Consider the following 26,444-nt stretch of genomic DNA (forward strand, 5'->3'; position numbering starts at 1 on the left):
CCACTTGCTTTGCTAGATGGTGGTGGCGCACGCCTTTAATCCCAGCACTCAGAAGGCAGAGGCAGGCGGATCTCTGAGTTTGAGGCCAGCCTGGTCTACAAAGTGAATTTAGAACAGCCAGGACTGTTACACAGAGAAACCCTGCCTCGAGGAAAAAAAAAAAAAAAGGAAAACAAATACTTGCTTTTCTTGTTTTTACTTTATCGCCATCCTTACAGGTATGAAAGATACTGTGTTTTCAATTTACATTTTCATAATGACTTATTGACCAGTGATACGGAGTTACTTCTTGTGTATTGTTGGCCATTTGGTTATCTTTTCTGGAGGACTTTGGCTGTGCAACAAACTCCAAACCTTGCATGGCAGCTGTTCCGTCCTGAACTGTAGCCTAGCTCACTTGTAATGTCATTGTCAAATCCATTGTCAGAAAAATATATGTACATATTTGTTTCCTTGAGAGCCTCACAGTTTAAGCTTTTATCCATTCGTGTATTGTGTCGTGCACGTGTGCCACAGCATGTGTAGAGTGGTCAGAAGAACTCTCGTGGGAGTCAGTTCTCGCTTTTACCATGTGGTTTTCAGGAATCGAACTCAGATCATCAAGTTTGGCAGCAATCACCCTTACCCTCTGAACCATCTTGCTGGCTTTAAGTTTTAGTTGTCTTTGATCCACTTTTATATTTCTGTATATGTGTCCCACCTCATCCTTTTGGTATATGGAGATCTATATTGTCCCAGCATCATTTGATGAAGTCTGTCCTTTGAACAAACTCGGTATCCTTGTCAAAGATCAATTAGCAAGGAAAAGCCTTAATCCCAGGATTCAGAAAACAAATCAGGAAAGCAAGTTTGAGATCAACTTGGGCTATATAGTGAGACTCTCAAAAAAAAATCACAAAATGAGAGTCTTGAGAGCTGGCTCAGAGGTTAAGAGCACTGGCTGCTCCTGTAGTGGACCTGAGTTCTCTTCTTAGAACCCACGTCAGATGGCTCACCACCACTTGTAACTCCAGCTCCAGGGGACCCAGCATTCTCCTAGCCTCCAGATACCCAGGCACATGTGGTACATTCTCTTTCAAATTTAAATTTAAGGGGAAAAACATAAAATGGGCTCAGGAGATTGCCAGTAAGCACGTGCTACACAAGTGTGAGAACAAGAGTTCAATCACAAGCACCCACATAAAAATCTGGGCGTGGTGACATGCACCTGTAGCCCTAGCACTGGGAAGGCAGAGACAGAATGATCCCTGGAGCTTGCCAGCCACCCAGTCTGGCTAAATTGAGAAGCCCCAGGTTCAGTGAGAGACCCTGTCTCAATCAATAAGGTGACGAGCAAAGAGGAGGATTCCTGACATTGACCTCTGCCCTTTACTCATAGTGTGGAGGGTTTCAGCCAACGAGGCAAGTTTCACCGTTGAGTTATGTTCTGCGCTCTCATGATCACTATAGGTTTTTTGTTTGTTTTACAATTAAATCTGATGTTTTTAGTTATTGTAGTTTATGATTTATTTCTTTGCATTGGTGCATCTGTATAAGGGTGTTGGATCCCCTGGAACTGGAATTACAGACAGTTGTGAGCTGCCATGTGGGTGCTGGGAATTGAACCTGGGTTCTCCAGAAGAGCAGCCAGTACTCTTAACTGCTGAGCCATCTCTCCAGCCCCTAGTTATTACAGTCTTATAGTGAGTTTTGAAATTAAGATTGAGTCCTCCAGCTTTATTCTTTTTCAGGATCATTTTAGTCTTAATAAACCATTCCATATGAATTTTAGGATCAGCTTTCCTATTTTTGCACAAATGTTTATTAAATTTTCATAAAGAGGTCAATGAAATGGTTGCATTAATAAGGTCTTTTTCAAAATGTTTTTCATAAAGATTGAAATTTTCTGTTTGGATATTGATAGATAGGTACATACCTACCTACCTATATACATATATGCACAGGCTGTGATTGTTAGTTTTTTTTAAAAAATAGTTTTATGGTTTATTTAACTTTATTTTATGTGCATTGGTGTGAATGTGTCAGATCCCCTACAACTGGCAGACAGTTGTTAGCTGCCATGTGGGTGCTGGGAATTGAACCCGGGTCCTCTGGAAGAGCAGTCAGTGCTCTTAACCACTGAGCCATATCTCCAGCCCCATGTAATTGTTAGTTTTACTTGTCAACTTGACACAGTTTAGAATCACCTGGGAAGAGAGCTTCCCTGAGATTGTATAGATTAGGTTTCCTTCTGTGAATATCTTCAGTGGGCTATCTTGTTTATGGTAATAGAGGTAGAAACCCTTCTGTTTTCGTTGGTTTCTATTGATGTGAAGAGAACCCATGACCACAGCAACTCTTTTTTTTTTTTAATAAAGCCGGGCGGTGGTGGTGCACGCCTTTATTTATTTTTTAAATATTTATTTATTTATTATGTATACAATATTCTGTCTGTATGTCTGCAGGCCCGAAGAGGGCACCAGACGTCATTACAGATGGTTGTGAGCCACCATGTGGTTGCCGGAAATTGAACTCAGGACCTTTGGAAGAGCAGGCGGTGCTCTTAACCACTGAGCCATCTCTCCAGCCCCACAGCAACTCTTATAAAGAAAACATTTAATTGAGGTGGCAACTTACAGTTTCAGAGGTTCAGTTCATTATCATTGTAAGCATTGCAGCTCGATGAAAAGGGATCCTGGCAGTCAGGAGCCAAGGAGTACCACAAAGTCACTGTAGGCATAGCAGTTTCCAGCTCTGCTCCAGGGAAAAGTTTCCTCAACCTAACAACTCTGCTCTGGCAGGGCAGGGTTTCCCCAGCGAAAGTGTTGCAGTTCTGCTCTGCTCAGGTGAAAGAAGGTCTCACCCAAACTTTATTCAAGAGGTTTATTGGGAAGGGATGATCCAGGACGGTGCTTCTGCCATGGTGGAAAAAGGCAGCAGCAAAACAAATATCACAGGGTTTATATAGGGCTTCTTAGGGAGAGAGCTTTTTCCAGGGTGAAGATTTTCAGGGTGGCAGTTGGTCAGATTTCAGCCCCTGAGGTTGGACAAACTCAGAGAATGGCTGGATTTTGTGCTCAGAGATTGACTGGATTTATGCTCAGAAATTGGTTGGTTTTTGTATTGAGTTGGTCAGGGACAGAGTGTGTTCTTTTGGCTCTGGTTTCAGGGCCAAAGTGTGTTTCTAACCTTTTGGCTATGGTTTCAGGGTCAGAGTATGTTTCTTCCACTGGCTCTTGTTTCAGGGCCAGGGTGTGTTTCTTTGGCTGACCCTTTTACCCTACAGTCATCATGGTGGGACATGGCAGTGTGCAGGTAGACATGGTAATGGAGTAGTAGCTGAGAGTCATACATCTTACAGGCAACAGGAAGTAGTATGTCTCACTGGGTGGTATCTTGAGCATATATGAGACCTCAAAGCCCACTCCCACAGTGATATACTTCCTCCACAAGGTCACACCTACTCCAGCAAAGCCACACCTCCCATTACTGCCACTCCCTTTGGGGGCCATTTTCTTTCAAACCATTATACCTTCCCTAGATGGGATCCTGGATTATGTAAGAGTGAAAAAGGCCAGGCAGTGGTGGTGAACACCTTTAATCCCAGCACTTGGGAGGCAGAGGCAGGTGGATCTCTGTGAGTTCGAGGCCAGCGTGGTCTACAAGAGCTAGTTCCAGGACAGACTCCAAAGCTACAGAGAAACCCTGTCTCAAAAAAAAAGTGAAAAAGATAAACTGTACACAAGCATGCATGCATTAATTCATTGATCTCTGCTTTTAAATTGCTGTTATGTGACCACTTTTCCTGGCCATGGTGAACTGTAACCTGGATTGCGAGCTGAATAAACCCTTCTCCCTTATGTTGCTTTCTTTTATCACAACAGCGGGAAGGGAAACTAAGACTCAAGGTCTCACTCTGTAGCCCAGGCTAGCCTGATACTTGCAGTTATCCTCCTTTGGCTTCCTGAGTGCTAGGATTACCAGTGTGCACTTCCGTGCCAGGATTATTGGGATCTTTTAAGCATGTTCTTCTAATTATTTAAGTCTTTCATAGTGTATTGATATATTTAATGCGCAGTCTTTCAACCTCCTTGGTTAAGTTTATGTCTATCTCTAAGTATTTTGTTCTTTTTGGGAGCACTGAACAGAATATAGAACTAAGGGCATCATGCATGTCAGGCAAATACTTTGCTAACCATAAATATTTTATTCTTTTGAGTATCATTAAAAATAGAAATGCTGGGTGCTGGAGAGATGGCTCAGCGGTTAAGAGCATTGCCTGCTCTTCCAAAGGTCCTGAGTTCAATTCCCAGCAACCACATGGTGGCTCACAACCATCTGTAATGGGGTCTGCTGCCCTCTTCTGGCCTGCAGGCATACAGACAGAATATTGTATACATAATAAATAAATATTTAAAAAAAAATAGAAATGCTGCCAGGCAACGGTGGTGGTGCACGCTTTTAATCCCAGCACTCTGGAGGCAGAAGCAGGCAGATCTCTGTGAGTTTGAGGCCAGTCTGGTCTACAAGAACTAGTTCCAGGACAGGCCTCAAAGCTACAGAGAAACCCTGTCTCGAAAAACAAAAAACAAAACAAAACAAAAAAATAGAAATGCTTTCATTTCTAATTTTATTTATTGAATGTGGGGGAGACTATTGAAATTCAACCAAGACCTGATATCCTGAATCTGGACAGCATTTTCATGACCAGGAAGAAAATCACTAGTGAGAAATGATTGTCCAAACAACATGTTATGTGGACTTAAACCTAATTTCTAAGGAATATGAGCTTTTAGACAGTTGAAAAAACATACCAGTTATTTTAATCTTTGCTTATATTTTCCTGTTGGGCTAGCATGACACAGCTGGGCGGTAGCACTCTCCTTTAATCTCAGTATTTGGGAGGCAGAGGCAGGCGGATCTCAGTGAGTTTGAGACCAACCTGGTCTACAGAGTGAGTTCCAGGACAGTCAGGACCTTACACAGAGAGACCCTGTCTCAAAAAGCCAAAAAAGAAAGAAATCTAGCTCTTGCTCTGACTTCTCAATGGTAGACTGTAACCACCATTTCCTCACCTAAGTTTGTTTTGGTAAGAACATTTTATCACAGCAACAGAAAGGAATTAGAACAGGTGTTTAAGACCATGCTATTGACCAGAACTATTTTTAAGCCAGATGTGGTGGCACATGTCTTTAATCACAGCACTCAGGAGGCAGGCGCAGGCAGATCACTATGAGTTGGAGGGCAGCCTGGTCTACATAGCAAGTTCCAGACCAGCCAAAGCTAGGTAGAAAGACTCTGTCTCAAAACAACAATAATAAGAAAAATTAGCTGTTTTCCTTTTTACTTACTGTCAAGGCCTGTTGAGTGTCTGTCTTCGGGGTTACTTGAGCTTGGGGAGGGAGGCTTCTGGTCTTTAACCTTTTACTGGTTGTGCCATCTGTTGGGATGAATCAAGGCCTTCCTCACTGTAGCTTCTCTTTGGAAGCCTTGAGGCTGTTTTCCTCTCTGGCTCCCTTCTTTAGAGGCCCTGTGACATTCCCATGGCCTCTCTGAGGAAGAGGACAGGTGACTCTCAGGGCTGCAGGACCCTTTAAGAGATGTCCCATAGTCTCTTGGGACTTAGCTGACTTTGAAAATGGTCCTTCTATTCACATTAATATAGGCCTTTAGGCATTATTGAATACTGAGGTCAGTTACACCAGTCTGGTATGTTTAACTTTTGTGTAACATTTAAATAAAAAAAAGTGGGGAAAACCACTTTTACATAAATCTTGATTAAACATACATTTTTGTTCTATAAGCCAGTCCTTGTGAATGCTACAAAGAACAATAACTTAAAGTTCTAGGTGGGCTGGAGAGATGGCTCAGAGGTTAAGAGCAGTGACTGCCCTTCCGGAGGTCCTGAGTTCAATTCCTAGCAACCACATGGTGGCTCACAACCATCTGTAATGAGATCTGGTGCCCTCTTTTGGCCAACAAGGATACAGACAGACAGAACACTGTATGCATAATAAATAAACAAATCTTTTTTTTTTAAAAAAAGAGAGAGTTCTATTGGTTTTAGTAGAGGTTGATTGAACTTTGACTTTAGAAATTTTACTTTTGTGTATTATTTCTAAGTTCCATCTTCTGTATATTTTTCTGTCACTTACTCAGACTTTCCTGACTTGCTAAGGCTTCCAAGCTTTGTCCCAGTCTTTGTTTTGTTTTGTTTTTTTCAAGACAGAGTTTTTCTGTATAGCCCTGGCTGTCCTGGAACTCACTCTGTAGATCAGGCTGGCCTCAAACTCACATAGATCTACTTACCTATGCCTCCCTGAGTGCTGGGATTAAAGGCGTGCACCACCACCAACAGGCAATCTTTCTCATTCTATAAATACGTTGTTATCGTAACCCAGGGCAAAGTCTTACCATACGTCATACAGAAAGTTTGTATCTGTGAACGGGCAATCTAAGAAACTGAGTGTCCTTCCTTCTACAAAGCTCTTTTTGTAGGATAAGGAAATACTAGGATAGATACTTTTCTCTAGAAGTCATTTTTATTATCCTGCAGTCAAAATTTAGGTCAAGATCAATGCAGAAAAGTACCAGGCCTTTCTTCCCTCGAAGGTCTAGATTAAACTACTACAGTTTAGGAGTGTCTCATTGCCCTCTACAAAAGAAGATACACTGAAACATTCTCCATGTCTCCTTTGTCTTCTCCAGCACATCCTCTGCAGATTTCCCTGTCTTTCCTCTTTCCCTTCCCCTCCCATGAGCAACCACAAGGAAAGAAAAAGGCCACATTCAGCAGTGATACCTGGGTTCCCTGAATCCCATCCACCCTTCCTAGCGGCCATGCAGAAGGGAAGCCTATATCCAACTAGCCACTCCACCAACATACTCTCCCTGACTTTAATACCCTGTAACCTTGATGAATTCTTCCTGTATTTTGCCAAGTTAACATTATGAAGAAGCAACCAGGGGGCAGGGGAAAGCTGCCTATTGTGGCACAACCTTTTGGAGGTACAGGGGAAACTGTTTTAAGAACCCAGTTGGTACATTGTAACGCACTAAGCCTGTTCTGCCCTCTCTACACATAGCATATGGTTTGCAAGCCAGGTAAGGGGCTGGAGATTGAAACACACATAGACAGAGACACAGGTCATCCTTGAATTGCCCAAGAATGCCAACTTTATTGTGTTCCAGGGCAGCCTATATAGTGCCTTCCCTGACCAATGGCCACACCCTAGCTCTCGGTTGGGAGGGAGTCAGCTGCAAGCTCACAGAAACTACTCCCCTGCCTCATGCTCAGAGCAGCTGCAAACACAGGAAAACAAGTTGCTTACAGGAAGTTCAGGATCTGGGGGTCCACAGTCCCCAACAGTACATTAGGTAAAACAATGTTCCAAAACCAAGATCCCATTATGGAAGTCTGGAATACCTCCTTAGTCTGATATAGGAAATGTATTGGTCCTACCACATGGCAGTGGAAGTACCCAAAATGCATACATGGACACAGTCGGCCACCCCACCCTCTCTTTTTTGTTTGTTTGTTTGTTGTTTTGTGTTTTGAGGCAATATTTCTCTGTATAACAACCCTGGCTGTTCTGGAACTCACGTTATAGACTAGGCTGACCTCAAACTCTCAGATATCCCTTGTCTCTACCTTCCACTGAGGTGACCTGAGATATGTAGCCTAAAAATAGTTGAGGTCCTGTAGCGTGATTGGGGGGGGTGGTTGTTGCTGGCCGTGAATTTGAATTATGGCAATCTTCCTACCTCAGTCTTCTAAATGCTGAGAATATGTACCATGGCCAGTTCACAGTCATGGTTTTTGTGTTGAACATGTATCCTACATCTTTGCTGGGTTTGTTTATTACCACTGTTCAGTTTTTTTTTGTTTGTTTGTTATTTCTTTAGGAGTTTTCACATATAAAAGATCATGTTGGGCCAGATGTGGTGGTTCATGCCTTTAATCCCAGTACTCAGAGGCAGAGATTTCTATGATTGAGGACAGCCTCTGAAATCCAGTCTTGAAAAAGATTATGTTGTGGGCTGGAGAGATGGCTCAGAGGTTAAGAGCACTGGCCATTCTTCCAGAGGTCCTGAGTTCAGTTTTCAGCAACCACATGGTGGCTCACAACCATCTGTAATGAGATCTGGTGCCCTCTTCGCAGGCAGGCATACATGCAGGCAGAATGTTGTATACTTAATAAACAAATAAATAAGAAAAAGATCATGTTGCTGGGTGGTGGTGGTGGCACACACCTTTAAACCCAGCACTCTGTGAGTTAGTGGCCAGCCTGGTCTGCAGAGCAAGTTCTAGGATGGCCAGGCCTGCACGGAGAGGATCATGTTAAGCTGGGCATAGTGGTGCATGTCTTTAATTCCAGCACTCAGAAGCAGAGGGAAAGGGATCTCAGTGAGTTCCAGGCTAGCAAGGGTTATATAGCGAAACAGTCATGGTGTCTGTAAATTTTTCTTTTCTAATCTTGTTGTCGTCATTTTCTTTTTCTTGCCAGTGTTCTCGCTGGAACTTCTAGGATAGTGTTGAAGAGCAGGACCAAGAATGGGTATACTAGTGGTGTTGCTGGTCTTTTCCTTCTTTCTTTTTTTTTTGAGACAGGGCAGGGTTTATCTGTAGCTCCGGCTGTCCCGGAAGTCTTTTCGTCCTTTCGCTGTGATCTGTGGCTAGCTTCATTAGTGTTGAAAGTGTCCTTCCTAGTCCTAGTTGAATTGGGGAAGGCTGTTGGATTTTAGCAAGGTGCTTTTTCTGTACCAATTGAGAGAAGTGTGGTAAAGTTTTTTGGATCATTTTGCTTCTCTTATTGTGTATATGAGGAAGAGGGTCGTGCTTGCCACATCAAGTGTGTGGAGCTCAGGGGCGATCTGTGGGCTCAGTGTTCGTCCATCTTTATGTTTGTTCCAGGTGTCAACACTAGGTGTGAGGCTTGCATGGCAGGCACTGTAACCTGCTAAGCCATCTTAGATTTGTAAGTGGCAAGCGTGTTGGAGCTGTTGAGTTTTATAAAGTCACTGGCAGCTGAGTATTTGAAGAATAAAAGGCAGGAGACAGAAAGACAGCTACAGAGTTCTCCGTGCAGGAAGCCAGCATTCTGAACTCTGGGTTTGTTTTGTAGTGATGGAGGGAAAGCAGGGTGAGGCTAAAAAGTAAACGGTGAAGATGGACAGGTGCCTCAGCAGTTGACAATACTGACCACTCTTGTAGAGGACCCAGGTTTGGTTCCCAGCACCCACATGGAAGTCCACAACTACCTGTAACTCCAGTTCCAGGAAATCAGATGTCCTCTTCTGATTTCCATGGACACTATATGCATGTGGGTAAACAGACATACATGCAAGCAAAACACACATACACATAAAGCCAATGGCAATCTATAAAGAAATTTAAAATAAAGTAAAATTGACCATAATTTTGCAAATATGTGTTCCTTTTGGAATTATAACTGAACACAGGTTTGAAATCTCAAATTTTAGTGAACACAAAGCCAAGAATAATCTTAGTCAGAGTGGGGGTGGAGAAGCTTATTGCCTATAGCAGACAAGAGCACAAAAGTCATTTCCAAGGCAGTGCTCTTCTTAAACAAAGGAAGCACGGGGATTTTACTTAGGGGACCTAACATAGGGGTCAGCCTAGTTTTAATCGCGTTCATATACTTAATTTAAGGTCATACTTTAAAAAGAAAAGATAGATACATTTTGGGCATTTGGCTCAAAGTCATAAAACATATAAAGATGAAAGGGATGGAAAGATACCTCTGAGCATACTTAGCTTGCACCATAATGAAGAGAATACTTAAAAAAATACTTTGAAGGTACATGAACACAGACGTCTGTACCTTGTCTAATGGCCACCACATGTTGTTTTCCATTTTCCCATCTACTGATTTAATTATGTGTATATATGTATAGCTGCATGTGAGCTTGTGCACGTGAGAGTGGAGGAACCTGAAGAGTTCAGAAGCGGATTCAGATCCCCTGGGATACAGGTTGTTGTGAGCCATCCAGTGTAGGTGCGGGAAACCCAACCTGCTATATTATCTATTTTATTTCTTTTTTGTTTTATTTATTTTTTCTTGAGGTAGTCTCACTGTGTAGCTCTGGCTGACCTGGAATTTACTAATTATGAATGACTAGACTGACTTCAACCCCACAGAGATCCATCTGCCTCTGCCTCTGCCTCTGCCTCTGCCTCCTGAGTGATGGGGTTAAAGTCATTACCATGCCTGGCTTTTGCTTTTCACCTTTTTGGTTTTAATTTAAATTTTTGATGTGTGTAGGTGGGTGTTCTGCCTCCATGTAAGTGTACCATGTGTGTGCCTAGTGCCTGTGGAGACCAGAAGAGGGTACCAAATCCCCTGGATCGGAAGTTACAGACAGTGTGAACCGCTGTATAGGTGCTGGGAATTGACCCTAGGTTCTCCAGAAGAGTTGTCAGCGTGTCTAACTACTGAGCCATCTCTCCAGCCCCTGACTACCTGACTACTACTATTTCTTCTTCCTCTTTTTTTTTTTTTTTTTTTTTTTTTTGGTTTTTTCAAGACAGGGTTTCTCTGTAGCTTTGGAGCCTGTCCTGGAACTAGCTCTTGTAGACCAGGCTGGTCTCGAACTCACAGAGATCCGCCTGCCTCTGCCTCCCGAGTGCTGGGATTAAAGGCGTGCTCCACCACTGCCCGGCTTTTTTTTTTTTTTTTTTTTTTTTTTTTTGATTTTGGATTTTGGAGTGTTTTTTTTTCTGTGACTGGAACTCACTCTGTAGACCAGGCTGGCCTCGAACTCAGAGATTCACCTACCTCTGTCTTCCAAGTGCTGGGATTAAAGGTGTGTGCCACCACCGCCTAGCCCTCCTCTTCCTTCTTCATTCACATACATAAAAGAAAAAAAGAACGAATGAATGAGATCAAATTATTATAGAAAAACAATAAAAAGGAGTCAGAAGCTGTTATATTACATGTTCCCTGTTGGTTGTTTTCTTAGCTTGAGTTTGTTTTTTAAGCCCAGGTTGGCATTGAACTCATTATATAGTTAAAGATAACTTAAATTCATGGTTCTTCTAGTTCCACATCTCAAGTTTTAGGTTTAAAGGTGTGTATCGTCACACTTAGCGTGTGTGTGTGTGTGTGTGTGTGCGTGTGAATTTATGTCATAGTCACTGTCCTATTGCTGTGAAGAGACACCATGACAAAGGTAACTCTTATAAAAGAGAACATTTAATCAGGGGCGGCTTATAGTTTCAGAGGGTTAGTCCATTATCATGATTGGGAGTATGATGGCACACGTGCAGGCATGCATGGTGCTAAAGCAGTAACTGAGAGCTTCACATCCTTATCTATAGGCAGTGGACAGAAAGAGATTGGGTCTCAGAAACCCTCTAAGCCCCCAGTGACACACTTCCTCCGACAAGGCCACACTCTCTAATCTTTTAAAAAAGTTTGGGGGCTGGAGAAATGGCTCAGTGGTTAAGAGCATTGCCTACACTTCCAAAGGTCATGAGTTCAATTCCCAGCAATCACATGGTGGCTCACAACCATCTGTAATGAGGTCTGCTGCCCTCTTCTGATCTGCAGACACACACAGACAGAATAATGTATACATAATAAATAAATATTTTAAAAAAAAGTTTTACTCCCTGGTGACTATGCCTTAAAATATATGTGCCTATGGGGCCCATTCTCACAGTTACATTTTGTATATGCAAATGTGTGTGCACATGGAGACTAGATGTTTTCATGTATTACCCTTCACCTTGTTTTGTTTTGTTTTGTTGACATGTCTCTCATTGAATCTGGAACTTGCCCATATGGTTAGGCTAGCTGGCCAGAAATTTCTAGGGATCCTCCTGTCTCTGCTTCCCTCTCCCCAGGGTCAGGATTGCAGGGGCCACTGCACCCAGCACCCAGCTGAGGACACTAGAGCTGGGGACCCTAACAGTTCCTCATGGTTGGTGTGGCAAACACTTTACTGACTGAACTATGCTCAGTCATTTTTAAACTTTACCTTGAGACAGGGCTCACTAGGTTGCCCAGGATGGCCTTAAACTTTCAGTCCTCTTACCTAAGCTTTATAAGTATCTGGGATTATAAGCCTATGTTGCCCAGCCTTTTCCTAGAGTTAGTCAACACTATACTTGTAATGATCCGATATTGATAATTTCCCTTTCAAAATTTGCCCTTCCAAGTTTGAGAGTATAGCCAAGTATGCTTCAAGCCCTGGCGCCATTCCCAGCATACCAAAAAGAAGAAATATACATACCATTTTACCATAAAGGCCAATTTACCTAGTGTTCCACGCAAAAACTTTGTATTTTTGAGGCTAAAAGACAATCTTCTGCTACAGCCCATCCTGCTTAGTCTTTATGTTTAGGAAATAGTATAGTATTTTTGCTTGTTTTTTTGATCTTGGTCTCTGTAGCCCAGGCAGGCTTCAAGCTTATAATATTCACAGCCTCTCGAATGCTAGAGTGTCAAGTTTGCATTTGCTTTTTTCATATCCTTTTCTCCCATCCTCTGGGTATTGCTCATTCTTTTTGTTGGGGAGTCATTTTTAAAAAAATATGATTTAAAATTTTTACATATTTTTCTTTTGTTTTACAGAAAGAAGGCCTTTCAAAATTCAACAAGATTTATGAATTTGACTATCGTCTGTATGGGCAAGTAGGTACTAAAGTGTTTCCATCATAAAGCTGATATATAAGACAAGCATGGTAGCTAGCCCGTAATTTAATCCTAGCATTTGGGAAGCTGAGGCAGGAGGGTTATTTTTAAGTTGCTGTCTAGCTAGGGTAACTATTGCTGTAATGAAACACCATAACCAAACAACTAGGGGATGAAGGGTTTATTCAGGTTATGCTTCCACATCACAGTTTTTCATTGTTGTTTGGGTTTGTTTTTATTGTTGTTGGTGGTGTAACAGTTTTGGCTGTCCTGGAACTGTCTTTGTAAACCAGGCTGGCCTTAAACTCACGGGGATCTGATTAAAGGCACATGCCACCACCTCCAGGATCCACATCCCTGTGGATTTATTGTGAAAGGAAGTAAGAGCGGGATGCTGAGCTGATGCAGAAGCCACTGAGGGATGCTGTGACTTGCTCAGCCTGCTTTCTTACACAACCCAGGACCACTAGTCCAGGGGTGGCCCCACTCACAATGGACTTGGCCCTCCCTCATCATTTTTTTCCCCTTCTGGTTTTTCAAGACAGGGTTTCTCTTTGTAGCCCTGGCTGTTCTAGAACTCACTCTGTAGACCAGACTGGCCTCAACTAAAAGATCTGCCTGCCTCTGCCTCCCAAGTGCTAGAATTAAAGGTGTTTTCTACCACAGCCTGGTCATAGCCGGATCTTATGAAGGCATCTATCAATTGAGGTTCCCTTCTTTCAGATGACTCTAGCTTGTGCCAAGTTGACAGAAAACTAGCCAGGACACCAAAGCTATGCAGTAAGACTTTGTTTCAAAAAATAAAAGGGACTGGAAAAATGACTCAGCAGGTAAAAGCTCTTGCTTTCAAGCTTGATGACCTGAATTTAACTTCTGGAACCCACTTAGTGGAAGGAGAAAACCAACTGCTGAGACTTGTCTCGATCTCCACATAGTAAATGAACAAGTTAATTAAATAAAAATGGAAAAGTAAAGGGGGGGAAGGTTGACCTGTCCTTGCAGATACCTAGATCCTCTCTAAATTGCTTGTGTTTTACCTAAGTTATAAAGGTCCAGCTGGTGGTGGTGGCACACCTTTAATCCCAGCACTCAGGAGGCAGAGTCAGAGGCAGGCTGATTTCTGTGAGTTCGAGGCCAGCCTGGTCTCCAGGACAGGTTCCAAAGCTATAGAGAAGCCCTGTTTCAAAAAATCAAACAAAAAAACAAAACAAAAGACCTCATCTTTCTACTACACACATTCCAAAACATTGTGTTGGGGAAGGAACATAGGACCTCAAACCAAGTACTGAATCACTCGATAACTGTTATAACTCTCATCCCTGTGGACTTTTTTCTTTTAAAGATTTATTTATTACATATACATGCCTCCATGTGTACCCCAGAAGAGGGCACCAGATCTCATTATAGGTGGTTGTGAGCCACCATGTGGTTGCTGGAAATTGAACTCAGGACCTCTGGAAGAAGAGTCAGTGCTCTTAACCAATGAGCTATCTCTCTAGCCCCGACTTTTTTCTTTCTCTTTTTTTAAAATATTTATTTATTTATTATATATACAATATTCTGTCTGTGTGTATGCCTGCAGGCCAGAAGAGGGCACCAGACCCCATTACAGATGGTTGTGAGCCACCATGTGGTTGCTGGGAATTGAACTCAGGACCTTTGGAAGAACAGGCAATGCTCTTAACCTCTGAGCCATCTCTCCAGCCCCCCAACTTTTTTCTTTTTTTTTTTTTACATTTATTTATTTATTTATTATGTATACAATATTCTGTCTGTGTGTATGCCTGCACGCCAGAAGAGGGCACCAGACCCCATTAGAGATGGTTGTGAGCCATCATGTGGTTGCTGGGAATCGAACTCAGGACCTTTGGAAGAGCAGGCAATGCTCTTAACCTCTGAGCCATCTCTCCAGCCCCCCAACTTTTTTCTTAAATGGGGTCTTACTATGTAGTCCCGAGTGGCCTAGAACACACAGAGATATATCTTCTTCTACCTCCCAAATGCTGAGATAAAAAACCTGTGCCACCATGTCTGGTTTCCTGAGAAAATCTAAATGATCCAAAAGACATCATGGAACTGGTGTTAGAATGGTGATTATTGGGACTGGAGAGATGTCTCAGCACTTAGGAGCACTTGGTGCTCTTGCTGAGAATCCAGGTTCTGTTCCCAGCACCAATACAGGGCTTACAACCATTCTAAATGCTAGTTCTAGGGGATCTGGTGCCCTCTTCTAACCTCCATGAGCACTAGACAGGCACACGGAGTACATACATACAGGCAAAATAATCAATACACATAAAGTAAATACATTTTTTAAAAATAAAGAATGGTAGTAGGGTATGGTGACATGCACCTTTCATCTCAGCAATCAGGAGACAGAGGCAGGTGGATCTCTGTAAGTTTGAGGCCAGCCTGTTTTACTACATAGGGAGGTCCAGGACAGTGATCTCCATCAGCTATATTTGTTCTTAGTTCTGTTCATTGCCTATTCTTTTCCTTTCATTGAATGATTTGTCAAAGTATAACTACAGAAAGACTAACTTTTGTTTTGTTGTTACTCAGAATGTTACCATGATAATGACTTCAGTCTCTGGACATTTGCTGGCTCATGATTTCCAGATGAGGTTTCGGAAATGGTCAGTACAATTAGTATGGGAAGTAAGCTGTGACAATCTTACAGGGATTTTGAAGCATGTTTTTGTTACTATGTCATTTATAGTAATTTGTAAATACTAATTTATAATACTAAAATTACCTAGGGATATATATATATATATATATATATATATATATATATATATATGCCCTGCTATAAGTTTTTATCATCCCTTTAGAATAAATATCCACTTTGAGGTGCTCCCCTAAATAAATTTTCTTCAGTGCAGTCTGGATTGCATTTATTCCATTGCAGACATGCATAAAAGACTTCCGGATTTCATGTCTGCATCTTCTGATCATCTGCTTGGGAGAGTAGACAGTGTGTTATGTACAGACTCATAGCTTTGCTTTTAATCATCTGGTCAATTTTCCTTTCTCTCTTTGGAGACATGGTCTATCTCCAGTTTTTCTGACTAATAGTCCCAAGTGTGGGATGGTCTGGCACATGCTACCTTGCCTGGCCTTTTTGTTGTTGTTGTTTTTTTGAGTCTTGGCCTGCTATGTTCCTCAGCCTGGCTCTGAAGTCCTGGGATCTAGTGATTCTTCTGCTTCAACCTTCTGAGTAGCATCTGTTCCCAGCTCTCTAGGCCATTTCCCATGGGAGGGCCTCTTGTGCGTCTGCTGTAGTTAGACATTCTTAATGGAGGGGGCTCTCTGTCCATGCAGGTAAAGGCCTTTGTGTTTCTGTTTCTATTCTAGGCAGAGCTGCAATCCCCTAGTCCTCTTTGAAGCGGAAATTGAAAAGTACTGCCCAGAAAATTTTATAGACATCAAGGTAAGATCTTTGGAAGACATGTGGCATTGAGATTAAACAACCAGAAGTCATTGAACTGAGTGATTCCTATATTTTTACTGCACTGGAATTTCCTACCAACCTCAGTATCATAATTAATTGATTGATTGTTTATTTGAGACAGAATCTTACTATGTGACTTTGGCTGGCCTTGAATACAGTATGTAGACCAGACTAGCCCCAAACTCATAGAGATTCACCTGCCTCTGCTGGGATTAAAGGTGTGTATCACCATGCCCAACCAGTATCATGACTTTAAAATATTTCTTCCACCTATTGTATATGAATATTGTATATTGTAAATGAAGTGTTTTGTTTTGTTTGGAAGAAATGGTCTTGCCATATAGCCCAGGTTGACTTCACCTTGGATAAATACTCCTATCTCAGCCGGGCGGTGGTGGCGCACGCCTTTAATCCCAGCACTCGGGAGGCAGAGGCAGGTGGATCTCTGTGAGTTCGAGACCAGCCTGGTCTACAAGAGCTAGCTCCAGGACAGGCTCTAAAGCTGCAGAGAAACCCTGTCTCATAAAAACCCAAATAAATAAATAAATACTCCTATCTCTTCCTCTCAAATTGCTAGGATGAGAGGCATGAGCCACCTAAGTAAGTACCCAAGGAACTTTTCAAATGAAATTCAAGGATTAAATGTTACTAAATAATTAATTCTAGCCCCCATCTCACCCTCAGGTAAACTCTAGAAGCTTTAAAGTAAGATGGAGCAATATGGACCCACATCTCTTACTTCCAAGGGAGAGGCAGGAGGATCATTGCAAGTTCAAAACCAGTGAGGACTACTTAGCAAGATCTTGTCTTGAAAAAAATTACAAACTATAATTGGTTGTTTAAAAGATAAATTATTATAAAGCAGGCAGGTATATCTCTCAACTTTGAGACCAGCCTGGTCTACATAGCAAGTACCATGTCAACCAGGACTGCATACTGAGACCCTGTCTCAAAAAGATAAACCATCAGTGGTGGCACACACCTTTAATTCCAGCACTAGGGAGGCAGAGGCAGGCGGATCTCTGTGAGTTCGAGGCCAGCCTGGTCTACAGAGCTAGTTCCAGGACAGCCAAGGAACACAGAGAAACTCTGTCAGAGAGAAAGGGGGGGGGGGAGAGACAGAGGGAGAGAGAGGGAGAGAAAGGGAAAGGAAAGGAAAGGAAAGGAAAGGAAAGGAAAGAAATTGTTAGGCCAGCCTGACCTGGTGACCTGTGTTCACTGCTCGGGACCAGTGTAGAGGTGGAAAAAGCAGTGAACTCAGGGCTGAAAAGTGGTCCCACACCAGGCAGCACACAACCACCTGAACTCCAGCTCTAGGGAATCCAATACCTCCGGCCCCTTCAGGTACCTGCTTTCAAATACACATAACCCACACACCAACACACACTATACACATAATTAAGAATAATAAAAATTTTTAAATATTTTTTTAAGGTGAAAGGACAGAACTGACTCCTCAGAGTTGTTCTGTGGCATCCACATGCCCTCCCACACAATAATAAGAATAATAATACTGGTAAATGATCCGTTCAAGGCACTTAGTTCTACCTGGGAAAGTTTGTTAGAATGAACCTCCGGGAACAGGCCTGGGAATAAACACTTTGTAGAGTGCTTTCCTAGTATGTGTGAAGCCCTCAGTTAATCATCGTTCTCCATAAACCAGCTGCAATCCCAGCACTGGGACATGGAGACAGAAGGAGCCAGAGTTAGGATCATCCTCAGCTCTGTAGCAATCGCAGGGCCAGCCCAAGCTACCTGAGACCCTGTCTGGGGAGGGGAATAGGGAGGACCTTACTCAGTGACTGACATTTGATCAGAACTCATGGCAGAAGTATTTTAGAGCTGAGTTTTGAATTTCATCATATTGATGAAGCTGTGTGAAGCCCTCAGTTTTCTATAAACTCACAGGTCTGGAGGATTGTAGCAGACACCGTACCATGAGCAATTTTCTCTGCTCTGTCCTTCCATACCTCCCCCAAAGTCTGACTACTCCACAGCCCGTGCTGATCCTCAGTCATATTTCTCAGTGGACTCTGACATTGTTTTGTTTTTGTTTGTTTGGTTGGTTGGGTTTTTGTTTTATTATTGAATTGAAACAGGGTTTCAGTCTGTGACCCAGGCTGACCTGACCTTACAGCAGTCTACCTCAATTTCCCCAGTGCTGGAATTACAGACATGAACTATGTTACCTAGCGAAGTCAGATTTCTTTCTTTCTTTTAAATTTAACTTAATTTTTTTATGTGTATAGGTATTTTGCCTGCATGCATGTCAGTGTACCACATACATGTCTGGTGCCCCCAGAGGCCAGAAGAGGGTGTCAGATCCCCTGGAACATATAGTTATGAACTGCCATGTGGTCCTCCAAAGAACAGCTACTGAGCCATCTCTGCAGCCTCCTAAATCAGATTCTGTAGCATAAAGGAGCCAAGTAATTTCCCTGCTCACTGCACTCTCCCTTGCAATTTCAGAAGACTCTGGAGCGAGAGGCACAGCATTGCCAGGCACTGGTGATCTGGACTGACTGTGACAGAGAAGGTGAAAACATCGGGTTTGAGATAATCCACGTATGCAAGGCTGGTGAGTCTCCTGCTGTGAGTGTCTCTGCGTGGGGGCGCTACATGGGTTGTGGTCAAGTTCCTCCATACCCAGTTCCTCCTGACTCATACACAGAACCATGCACATATACATGCACATCATTACAATTTTTTTCCCCCGAGACAGGGATTCTCTGGGTCACAGTCCTGAAACTCGCTTTATAGGCCAGGCTGGCCTAGACCTCACAGAGATCTGCCTCCCTCTGCCTGAGTGCTGGGGTTAAAAGTGTGCATCACCATCGATTGGCCTCCTAAAATAAAAATTTAAGAGATCTTTTAACTGTTCAAGTTGTTCTTTTTCCTAAATTTAAGCCAAAAGATCCAAGTAAGGTTTAAATCTCAAAAGGTTCACCTAAAGTATCTTAGCTCATAGCTGAAATGGATCCCACTGTTATTTCTGACAAGACCTAAAGATTATAATACTTTGCCCAGCCTGCATACAGGGGGAGCTGCTTGGTCTTACGGCAGCTTGAAGCCCAGGGAAGGCCTGTCCTTTTCTGAGTGATTTTGGAGGAGGGATAGATGGAGGGCCGTAGAAAGGTGAAGTAGGGAGGGAGCAGGGAGAGGTGGTTATAGTTGGGATATAAAATAAATAAATTGTTATAAAGGATTATAAAATCCTTTCCCTCTTTGCTATTTTTTTCCATTAGTTTAAACTAAGAGGTGAAAGGCAAACCAGCTTCTTGTTTTGGTTTGCCTGGATGGCATGATAGCTTAAGAAGAGCAATGGCACAGCCAGGCAGTGATGGCGCATGCCTTTAATCCCAGCACTTAGAAGGCAGAGGCAGGTGGATCTCTGTGAGTTTGAGGCCAACCTGGTCTACAAGAGCTAGTTCCAGCACAGCTAGAGCTACATAGAGAACCTTGTCTTGGAAATTTTAAAAAAAAAAAAGGCACCTGCTTTTGTGCTGATGCACTTCTGATTAAGTTTGGATCTGTGCTTCCTTCTCTTCTACAGTAAAGCCCAATCTACAGGTGCTGCGGGCCCGTTTCTCTGAGATCACGCCACGTGCAGTCAGGGCAGCCTGTGAGAACCTGACTGAGCCTGACCAGAGAATAAGCGATGCAGTGGATGTGAGGCAGGAGCTGGATCTGCGGATTGGTGAGGAGCCGGAGGGGCTGCCGCTGCCTAACTGGGTCCTTGTATTGGCTCATGGGACCAACAATAACTTTATGGTTCATTGCTGTCTGGTTCTTCCTTCCTCCGCCCTCCTATTGTAGGAGCTGCCTTCACGAGGTTCCAGACCCTGCGGCTCCAGCGGATTTTCCCTGCGGTTCTGGCAGAGCAGCTCATCAGCTATGGCAGTTGCCAGTTCCCAACACTGGGGTTTGTGGTGGAAAGGTTCAAAGCCATTCAGGCTTTTGTGCCAGAAGTCTTCCACAGAATTAAAGGTAAAGCCCCAAGGTTCTTTGCTCTGGGATCTGCAGGCTCCGGGAAGACAGGGGGCTGCAGAGCTTAGTGAAGGTATGTTATCATTCAGCCTTACTGCCCTTCACCCCGCCCCATCATCATCCAGATTCTACTGAAAGGGTCTTATATGTCCAGGACTCCTCCCTGTATCAAAAGCTTTGATTTTTCACTGTAATGTATCATTTTCTGTCTGTCATATGGTGGCTTCTCTGAGACAGCTCTGTTTGTCTCTCTCCAATACAGTAACTCATGACCACAAAGATGGGACCGTAGAGTTCAACTGGAAACGATACCGTCTCTTTAACCACACAGCTTGTCTTGTTCTTTATCAGTTGTGTATGGAGGTAAGGAGTTTGAGATCTTAGGGCTCCAGAAGCATTGTATGCACTCCCAGCAACACTTTCCTGCTCTATTTCCCACTGAACTAGGCTTGCTTGTTGGCTTAGAGTTTATACCCCCAGGGCCTGCAGGATGGCTCAGTGCCTGTGCCAATCCTGAAAACCTGAATAAATCCTTGGGACTCAGATGGTGGAAGGAAAAAACCAACTCCTGAAGACTGCTGTGTGTTCTACATGTGAGCCTGTGTATGTGCGCGCGCGTGTGTGTTTATATATATACACATACACACATCACTTTTTTGGAAACCAGCATGATTAGAAAACCAGCACTAAAAGTGTATGAAGTGACCAGTCATGATGGTACATGCTTGTAATGCTAGCCTTTAGGAGTCTGAGGCAGGTTCAGGGCCAGCATTGTCTATGTAGTGAGACCCTGGGTTGTGCAAGTGTTAGAAATTGATGGTGTACCAGGCATTAAAGGATGGTGGTGCATTCCATTAATCCCAGCACTCAGAAGGCAGAGGCAGGCAGATCTCTGTGAGTTTGAGGTCAGACTGCTCTACAGAGTGTGTTCTAGGACAGGCTCCAAAGCTACACAGAGAAACCCTGTCTCGAAATACAAAACAAAACAAAAATAATAAAGAAATTGTTGGTGCTTCATAGATGGATGCTGACATGAAATTACCTTAAAATGAACTTTATTAAAGTTAGAGGCTATGACCATGGCCAGCCATAATGATGCTCTTAAAACAGGAGACTATTAGAAGAGATTTAGGAACATACCATGGCAGCATGACAGAGTCTTAAAGGAACACCTTCAATTCTGGAGACAAAGGGGAATTTCTGATTTCTTACAGAATCAGAAGTTTTTTCTGTTTTTTTTGTTTTGTTTTGTTTTTTCTGGTTTGTAACACAAGTAGGGTCCTAATTCACAGGTGGTTCCTGGGGAGTCTGGGGTTTCTTCCTGATAGACACCCAGCCTGAGACCTGTGTGCTAACAGTCACAGCAGGAATTTGGAAGATCTTTGCCCTAAGTTTGTGAGGCAGCAGTAGGTCCTGATCTGACAGCAAGCTGGGTATAACAGTGTATGCCTTTGGATGGCAGAAGCAGGAGGTGAGTTCGAGTCTAACTTGGGCTACATGAAACCAAGTCTCAAAATTTTTTTAAGTAGAATTTTTAGATCAAGACAAAAATTTTAGAAGTAGCTCGCTGAAATCCCCCTCTGAAATATATACTTCGAACTGAGATTAGGATGAGTTATCTAAGCCCATTTAGAGCTGGACCTCAGAATCTGGGAAGCAATTTAAGCATTTGCTCCAACCTCCTTCAATTGGTCACATGAGGAAGTGAAGGTCACAAATGAAGTAGGTAATTTTGGAAAACAATAATGCCAGGACAAAAATACAAGAGAAAGTAATAGAAGGTGGCCTGGGGGTGGCGTGGGGACTGTTTATTCCAGATGATAAGAGAGTAACATTTGAGCAACTGAGTTCTGTCCCTAGGACCGACATAGTGGAAGGAAGAAACCGCCTCCTGCAAGTTGTCCTCTGACCGTCACATGTGCTTGTGGCACACAGGTTATGGCACAGTTACCGCCATACACGCGACATATCATAAACACCTAGTGTGCTTCTGTTAGGCTGTAATGGCTACTCAGTGACAAGTGACAGACTTTGAGCTTCTTGGAAAGAGCAGCTGGTCCCCACTCTCTTGTAAAGAAAAATTTGAATTGTGATATACAAACTCCTCCTTAGTGAACCATTTAAATTCATGTCCATTTACAGTGTCTTTGAAAGTTTTGCTGTTTTTATTGTATAACTTCTACTGTTTATATCTCGAGTATGAAGGTATATAATGCTAAGGTTGGAACTCCAGGCCTCATGAATGCTAGGCAAGTGCCCTGACTTACACTGCAGTCTCATTATCCTTAATTGAAAAAGTTAAAAAAAAAAAAAAAAAAGTAACAGGGAACACGTGAGTCAAGTCTCAGATCAAAGACTTCAGAATTTCATGAGATCTAGACCACTTAACAACTTGTAAAAATGTCTTTCTGAGTCTTGGCTTGAGTAGGAAGAAGTGATAATATCCACAGTTTCAATGCATGATGTTACATGGGATGCTCCTTGAGAAAGGCTGCATCATGGGGACTTGAGGTATACTCCAGGCTAATGTGGGCTTTGTGTGCTTGATTTTCTAGGATCCCATGGCAACCGTGGTAGAGGTCAGGTCTAAGCCAAAAAGCAAGTGGAGGCCTCAAGCTTTGGACACTGTGGTATGTGTGTTCCAGATACTAAGGAACAGTTAACTTCCTGTTATTGGGGCTACCGGTTCTGCATGGCTATGGTCCAGTGGAAGGAAAGAATGTCATTCAAATCTCAAGACCATACAGAAAAGCACGCAAAAGACCTAAGTTAGCTCAGCCTCTTAATACAATTATGAGGTTTTAAAATCAAAAGAGAAATGCAAGTGATTCATGTTTATATATGAATATTTATATAGTCAAATAATTTTAATGTCTTATTGGTCCTTTTTAAAGTTTTTATTTGTTTTGCTTTTTTGAGATAGGATCTCTAACGGGGTAACTGTCCTGGAACTCTATAGACCAGGCTGGCCTCAAACTGAGAGCTCTGCCTTCATCTGTCTCCTGAGTATGAGGCTCAAATCATGCACCACCATGCCCAGCCTTTGTCAGATTGTCAATAGAAAAGAAGAACTTGCAGTATTAGAAAGCCTCAGAGGATGTTTTCAGTGTCTAGGGGAAATTTTGAGACTTGAGTTATGGTCTCTTAAGTGTGGCTCTCATATTGCCGTCATTAGCTTAATTCTCTCATCAGACTACTTAATAAAAGTACAGATTTCTGCTAGGAGTGGTAGCACTTGTCTGTGATCCTAGCTATCAAGGAAGCTGATGATAGCTAAGGCTAGCCTACACTACAGACAAAGCTCTTGTCTTTTTTTTTTTTTTTTTGGTTTTTCAAGACAGGGTTTCTCTGCAGCTTTTTTTTTTTTTTAGAGCCTGTCCTGGACCTAGCTCTTGTAGACCAGGCTGGCCTCGAACTCACAGAGATCCGCCTGCCTCTGCCTCCCGAGTGCTGGGATTAAAGGCGTGCGCCACCACCGCCCGGCTCAAAGCTCTTGTCTTAAAAAAAGAAAAATTCCATTTGGGGCTAGACCTATGCCTTTAATCTAGCACTTGAGAGGCAGAGGCAGGCAGATTTCTGTGAGTTCTAAGCCAGCCTGGTCTACAGAGCGAGTTTCAGGACAGCCCGGGCTAAACAGAGAAACCCTGTCTCCAAAAAAAAAAGAAGGAAGGAAGAAAAAAAAATACACACGTACACACTATCTGGGCATGGTGCTGTAAACCTGCCAACTCCTTGGGCAAGTGTCAGTTGCACATTATCTTGAAGAATCACTTGCTAGCTTCCTTAGGAAGATGTGATGGATACCAGTGATCAGTGATTGTAGCATTATGCGGTAGAGGCAGGAGACTCACAAGTTCAAGGACAGCCTGGACTATATGGTTTACTGTTTCAAGCCAAAAAGAAAAATATTTTTTTATTTATATTTTGCAGTTCTTTTAAACAAATTTTACTATGTAACCCTGGTTGGTCTGGAACTCACATAGACCAGGCCAACCTAGATTTCACACAGATCTGCCCATCTCTGCCTCCCAAGAACCACCATGCTCTTATTTGGGTTTTCTTCTTTGGTGTTTAGTTGGTTGGTTTTGTTGTTGTTCTTGTTAAAAGTACATTTTAGACAAACAAAACCCCAACTAGTTGTGATCTGCCTGGCCGACTGAATTCCAGAAATCTTCCTTTGGACAGTCTTCCCCTCTTGGCATGATGATTGTAGCTGAAGTGACAGGGCCAGACCTGCCTGAAGATGAATTAGGTGCTTGTGTTGTGCTCTGACTCACAAACTTCATCCTTCTGTCTCTGTTGACAGGAGCTGGAGAAGCTGGCTTCTCGGAAATTGAGAATAAATGCTAAAGAAACCATGAGGATTGCAGAGAAACTCTACACACAAGGGTAGGTATAAGCTCACAGAGCAATCTGAAACCACCCCCTCCCCTGCCTTCATGCTCGGGATTTCATCCAGGGCTTTCACACAGTAGGTAAGCATACTATCATTACACTAAATCCCACTGTTGACCCCTCAGCAATTGTCCTGAGTCCTGGAAAGTGTCAGCCAGCAGGCAACACCTTTAGGATCCTATTAGAATCCTCCTACCTCTGAGATCAGTGAGTGCCCTAGCAGTTGAGTGCCTTTACTGTCCACTTACCACTGCTTGAGAACGTGAGAGGTGGGTTATCCAAATTGAGTGCTGTAAGGATAAAATACATTGTATATTTTAAAGATTTTTATGAAAATAAAACATTTAGATTTCTTTCCTTTTTTAGCACTAAGGACTAAGTCTGGGTCATCCCTCATGCATGCTAGAATGCTAGACACTACCACTGAGCCATGTTAGCAGTTCTGTTGGGTTGTACTGTTCTTTTGTTGTTGTTTGTTTGTTTATTTTCATTTTATGCATAAAGGTATTTTGTCTCTGCGCCACGTGTGCCTGGTGCCAGAAGAGGCCAGAAGTAGGAGTTGGGTTCCCTGGAATTGGAATTACAGACAGATGTGAGCTTCCTTGTGGGTGCTGGGAATTGAACCCAAGTCTTCTGGAAGAAGTGCCTGGAGACATCTTTCCAACACCAGGGCAGCTATTCTTTATATGCTGTAAGAAAAGTTATAGGGGGCTGGAGAGGTGGCTTGGTGGTTAAGAACATTGGCTGCTCTTACAGAAAACTCAGGTTCAATTCCCAGCACCCACTTGGTGGCTCAAACTATCTGTAACTCCAGTTCCAGAGGATCTGACTCCCTCATCTGACCTCCAAGGGCCCCAGACATGCATCTGTTACATATACATACTTGCAGACAAAACATAAAGTAAATAAATCTTAAAAAAAAAAAAAAAAAACTTTAGAAAAGAAAAGCTATTCAGGGGCTGGAGAGATGGCTCAGTGGTTACGAGCACTTGCTGCTCTTGCAGAGGGCCTAGGTTCAGTTCCCAGCTCCTACATGGTAGCTTACAACCATCTCTTACTCCAAGTCCAGGGGATCCAGTGCTGGCCTCTGTAAGCCCAGGCACAGTGATGGTGCATGGGTGTATATATAAATAAAACATGTAAGTAAACTAATAAAGTTAATTTTAAAAAAGTTATAGAAGGCCGAGCAGTGGTGGTGCACGCCTTTAATTCCAGCACTCGGGAGGCAGAGGCAGGCTGATCTCTGTGAGTTCGAGGCCAGCCTGGTCTAAAAGAGCTAGTTCTAGGACAGGCTCTAAAGCTACAGAGAAACCCTGTCTCAAAAAACAAACAAACAAACAAAAAGTTATAGAAGAATATGCTGTGGGAACAGTCAAATCCACTGAGGCTCATAGCACACAGGGTCCTCTGTCAGACTGTTAAGAGGGCCAGTGGTATGTCCTGGGCCTCAAGGAACTGAGAGTCAGAGACCTTTATCCTACATTATGCTTCTGCTTTCTTGTCTGTAGGTTTCAGAATGGCCTAACGGGAAAACCTGCTTTTCACCCAGTAAGGGCCCCGTCTCCAGCTACCAGCTTAGGTAGTTTACAGTCACGTCGGCAGTGTCAGAAGACTGCAACTTCCAGTGGTTACAAACCAGTGGAGAGGCCTAACAGTGTCCTTTGGTGTACCTTTCTCTTAGGTACATCAGCTACCCCCGAACAGAAACAAACATCTTCCCCAAAGACTTAAACCTGGCTGCGTTAGTGGAACAGCAGACCCTGGATCCACACTGGGGGGCGTTTGCTCAGAACATTCTAGAGCGAGGTGGCCCCACTCCACGAAATGGGAACAAATCTGATCAAGCTCACCCCCCCATTCACCCCACCAAATACACCAGCAGCCTGCAGGTTAGTTTCTGAGTGTGAGTCCCGCTGGAGCACAGCACAGGTACAGGGTGGGGAGTAAGATGGACTGTGTCTGTGGCTCTG

The 26,444-nt window shown here is 43.1% G+C and overlaps 1 protein-coding gene across 2 annotated transcripts in view; it reads left to right on the forward strand.

Moving 5' to 3' along the window:
- Top3a (DNA topoisomerase III alpha) overlaps window positions 1-26,444 on the forward strand; it is a 42,172-nt gene that overhangs the window by 2,903 nt on the left and 12,825 nt on the right. For both annotated transcript variants that reach the window (XM_038328635.1, XM_038328636.1), the window contains 10 exons: window positions 12,579-12,638; window positions 15,201-15,274; window positions 15,996-16,071; window positions 18,562-18,670; window positions 19,646-19,789; window positions 19,909-20,079; window positions 20,342-20,442; window positions 22,635-22,709; window positions 24,386-24,468; window positions 26,156-26,363. In XM_038328635.1, coding sequence (XP_038184563.1) covers window positions 12,579-12,638; window positions 15,201-15,274; window positions 15,996-16,071; window positions 18,562-18,670; window positions 19,646-19,789; window positions 19,909-20,079; window positions 20,342-20,442; window positions 22,635-22,709; window positions 24,386-24,468; window positions 26,156-26,363 — 1,101 coding nt within the window. The remainder of the gene's footprint in view (window positions 1-12,578; window positions 12,639-15,200; window positions 15,275-15,995; window positions 16,072-18,561; window positions 18,671-19,645; window positions 19,790-19,908; window positions 20,080-20,341; window positions 20,443-22,634; window positions 22,710-24,385; window positions 24,469-26,155; window positions 26,364-26,444) is intronic.

Source organism: Arvicola amphibius, chromosome 4 (genome assembly GCF_903992535.2).
Source record: "Arvicola amphibius chromosome 4, mArvAmp1.2, whole genome shotgun sequence".
Lineage (NCBI taxonomy): Eukaryota > Metazoa > Chordata > Mammalia > Rodentia > Cricetidae > Arvicola > Arvicola amphibius.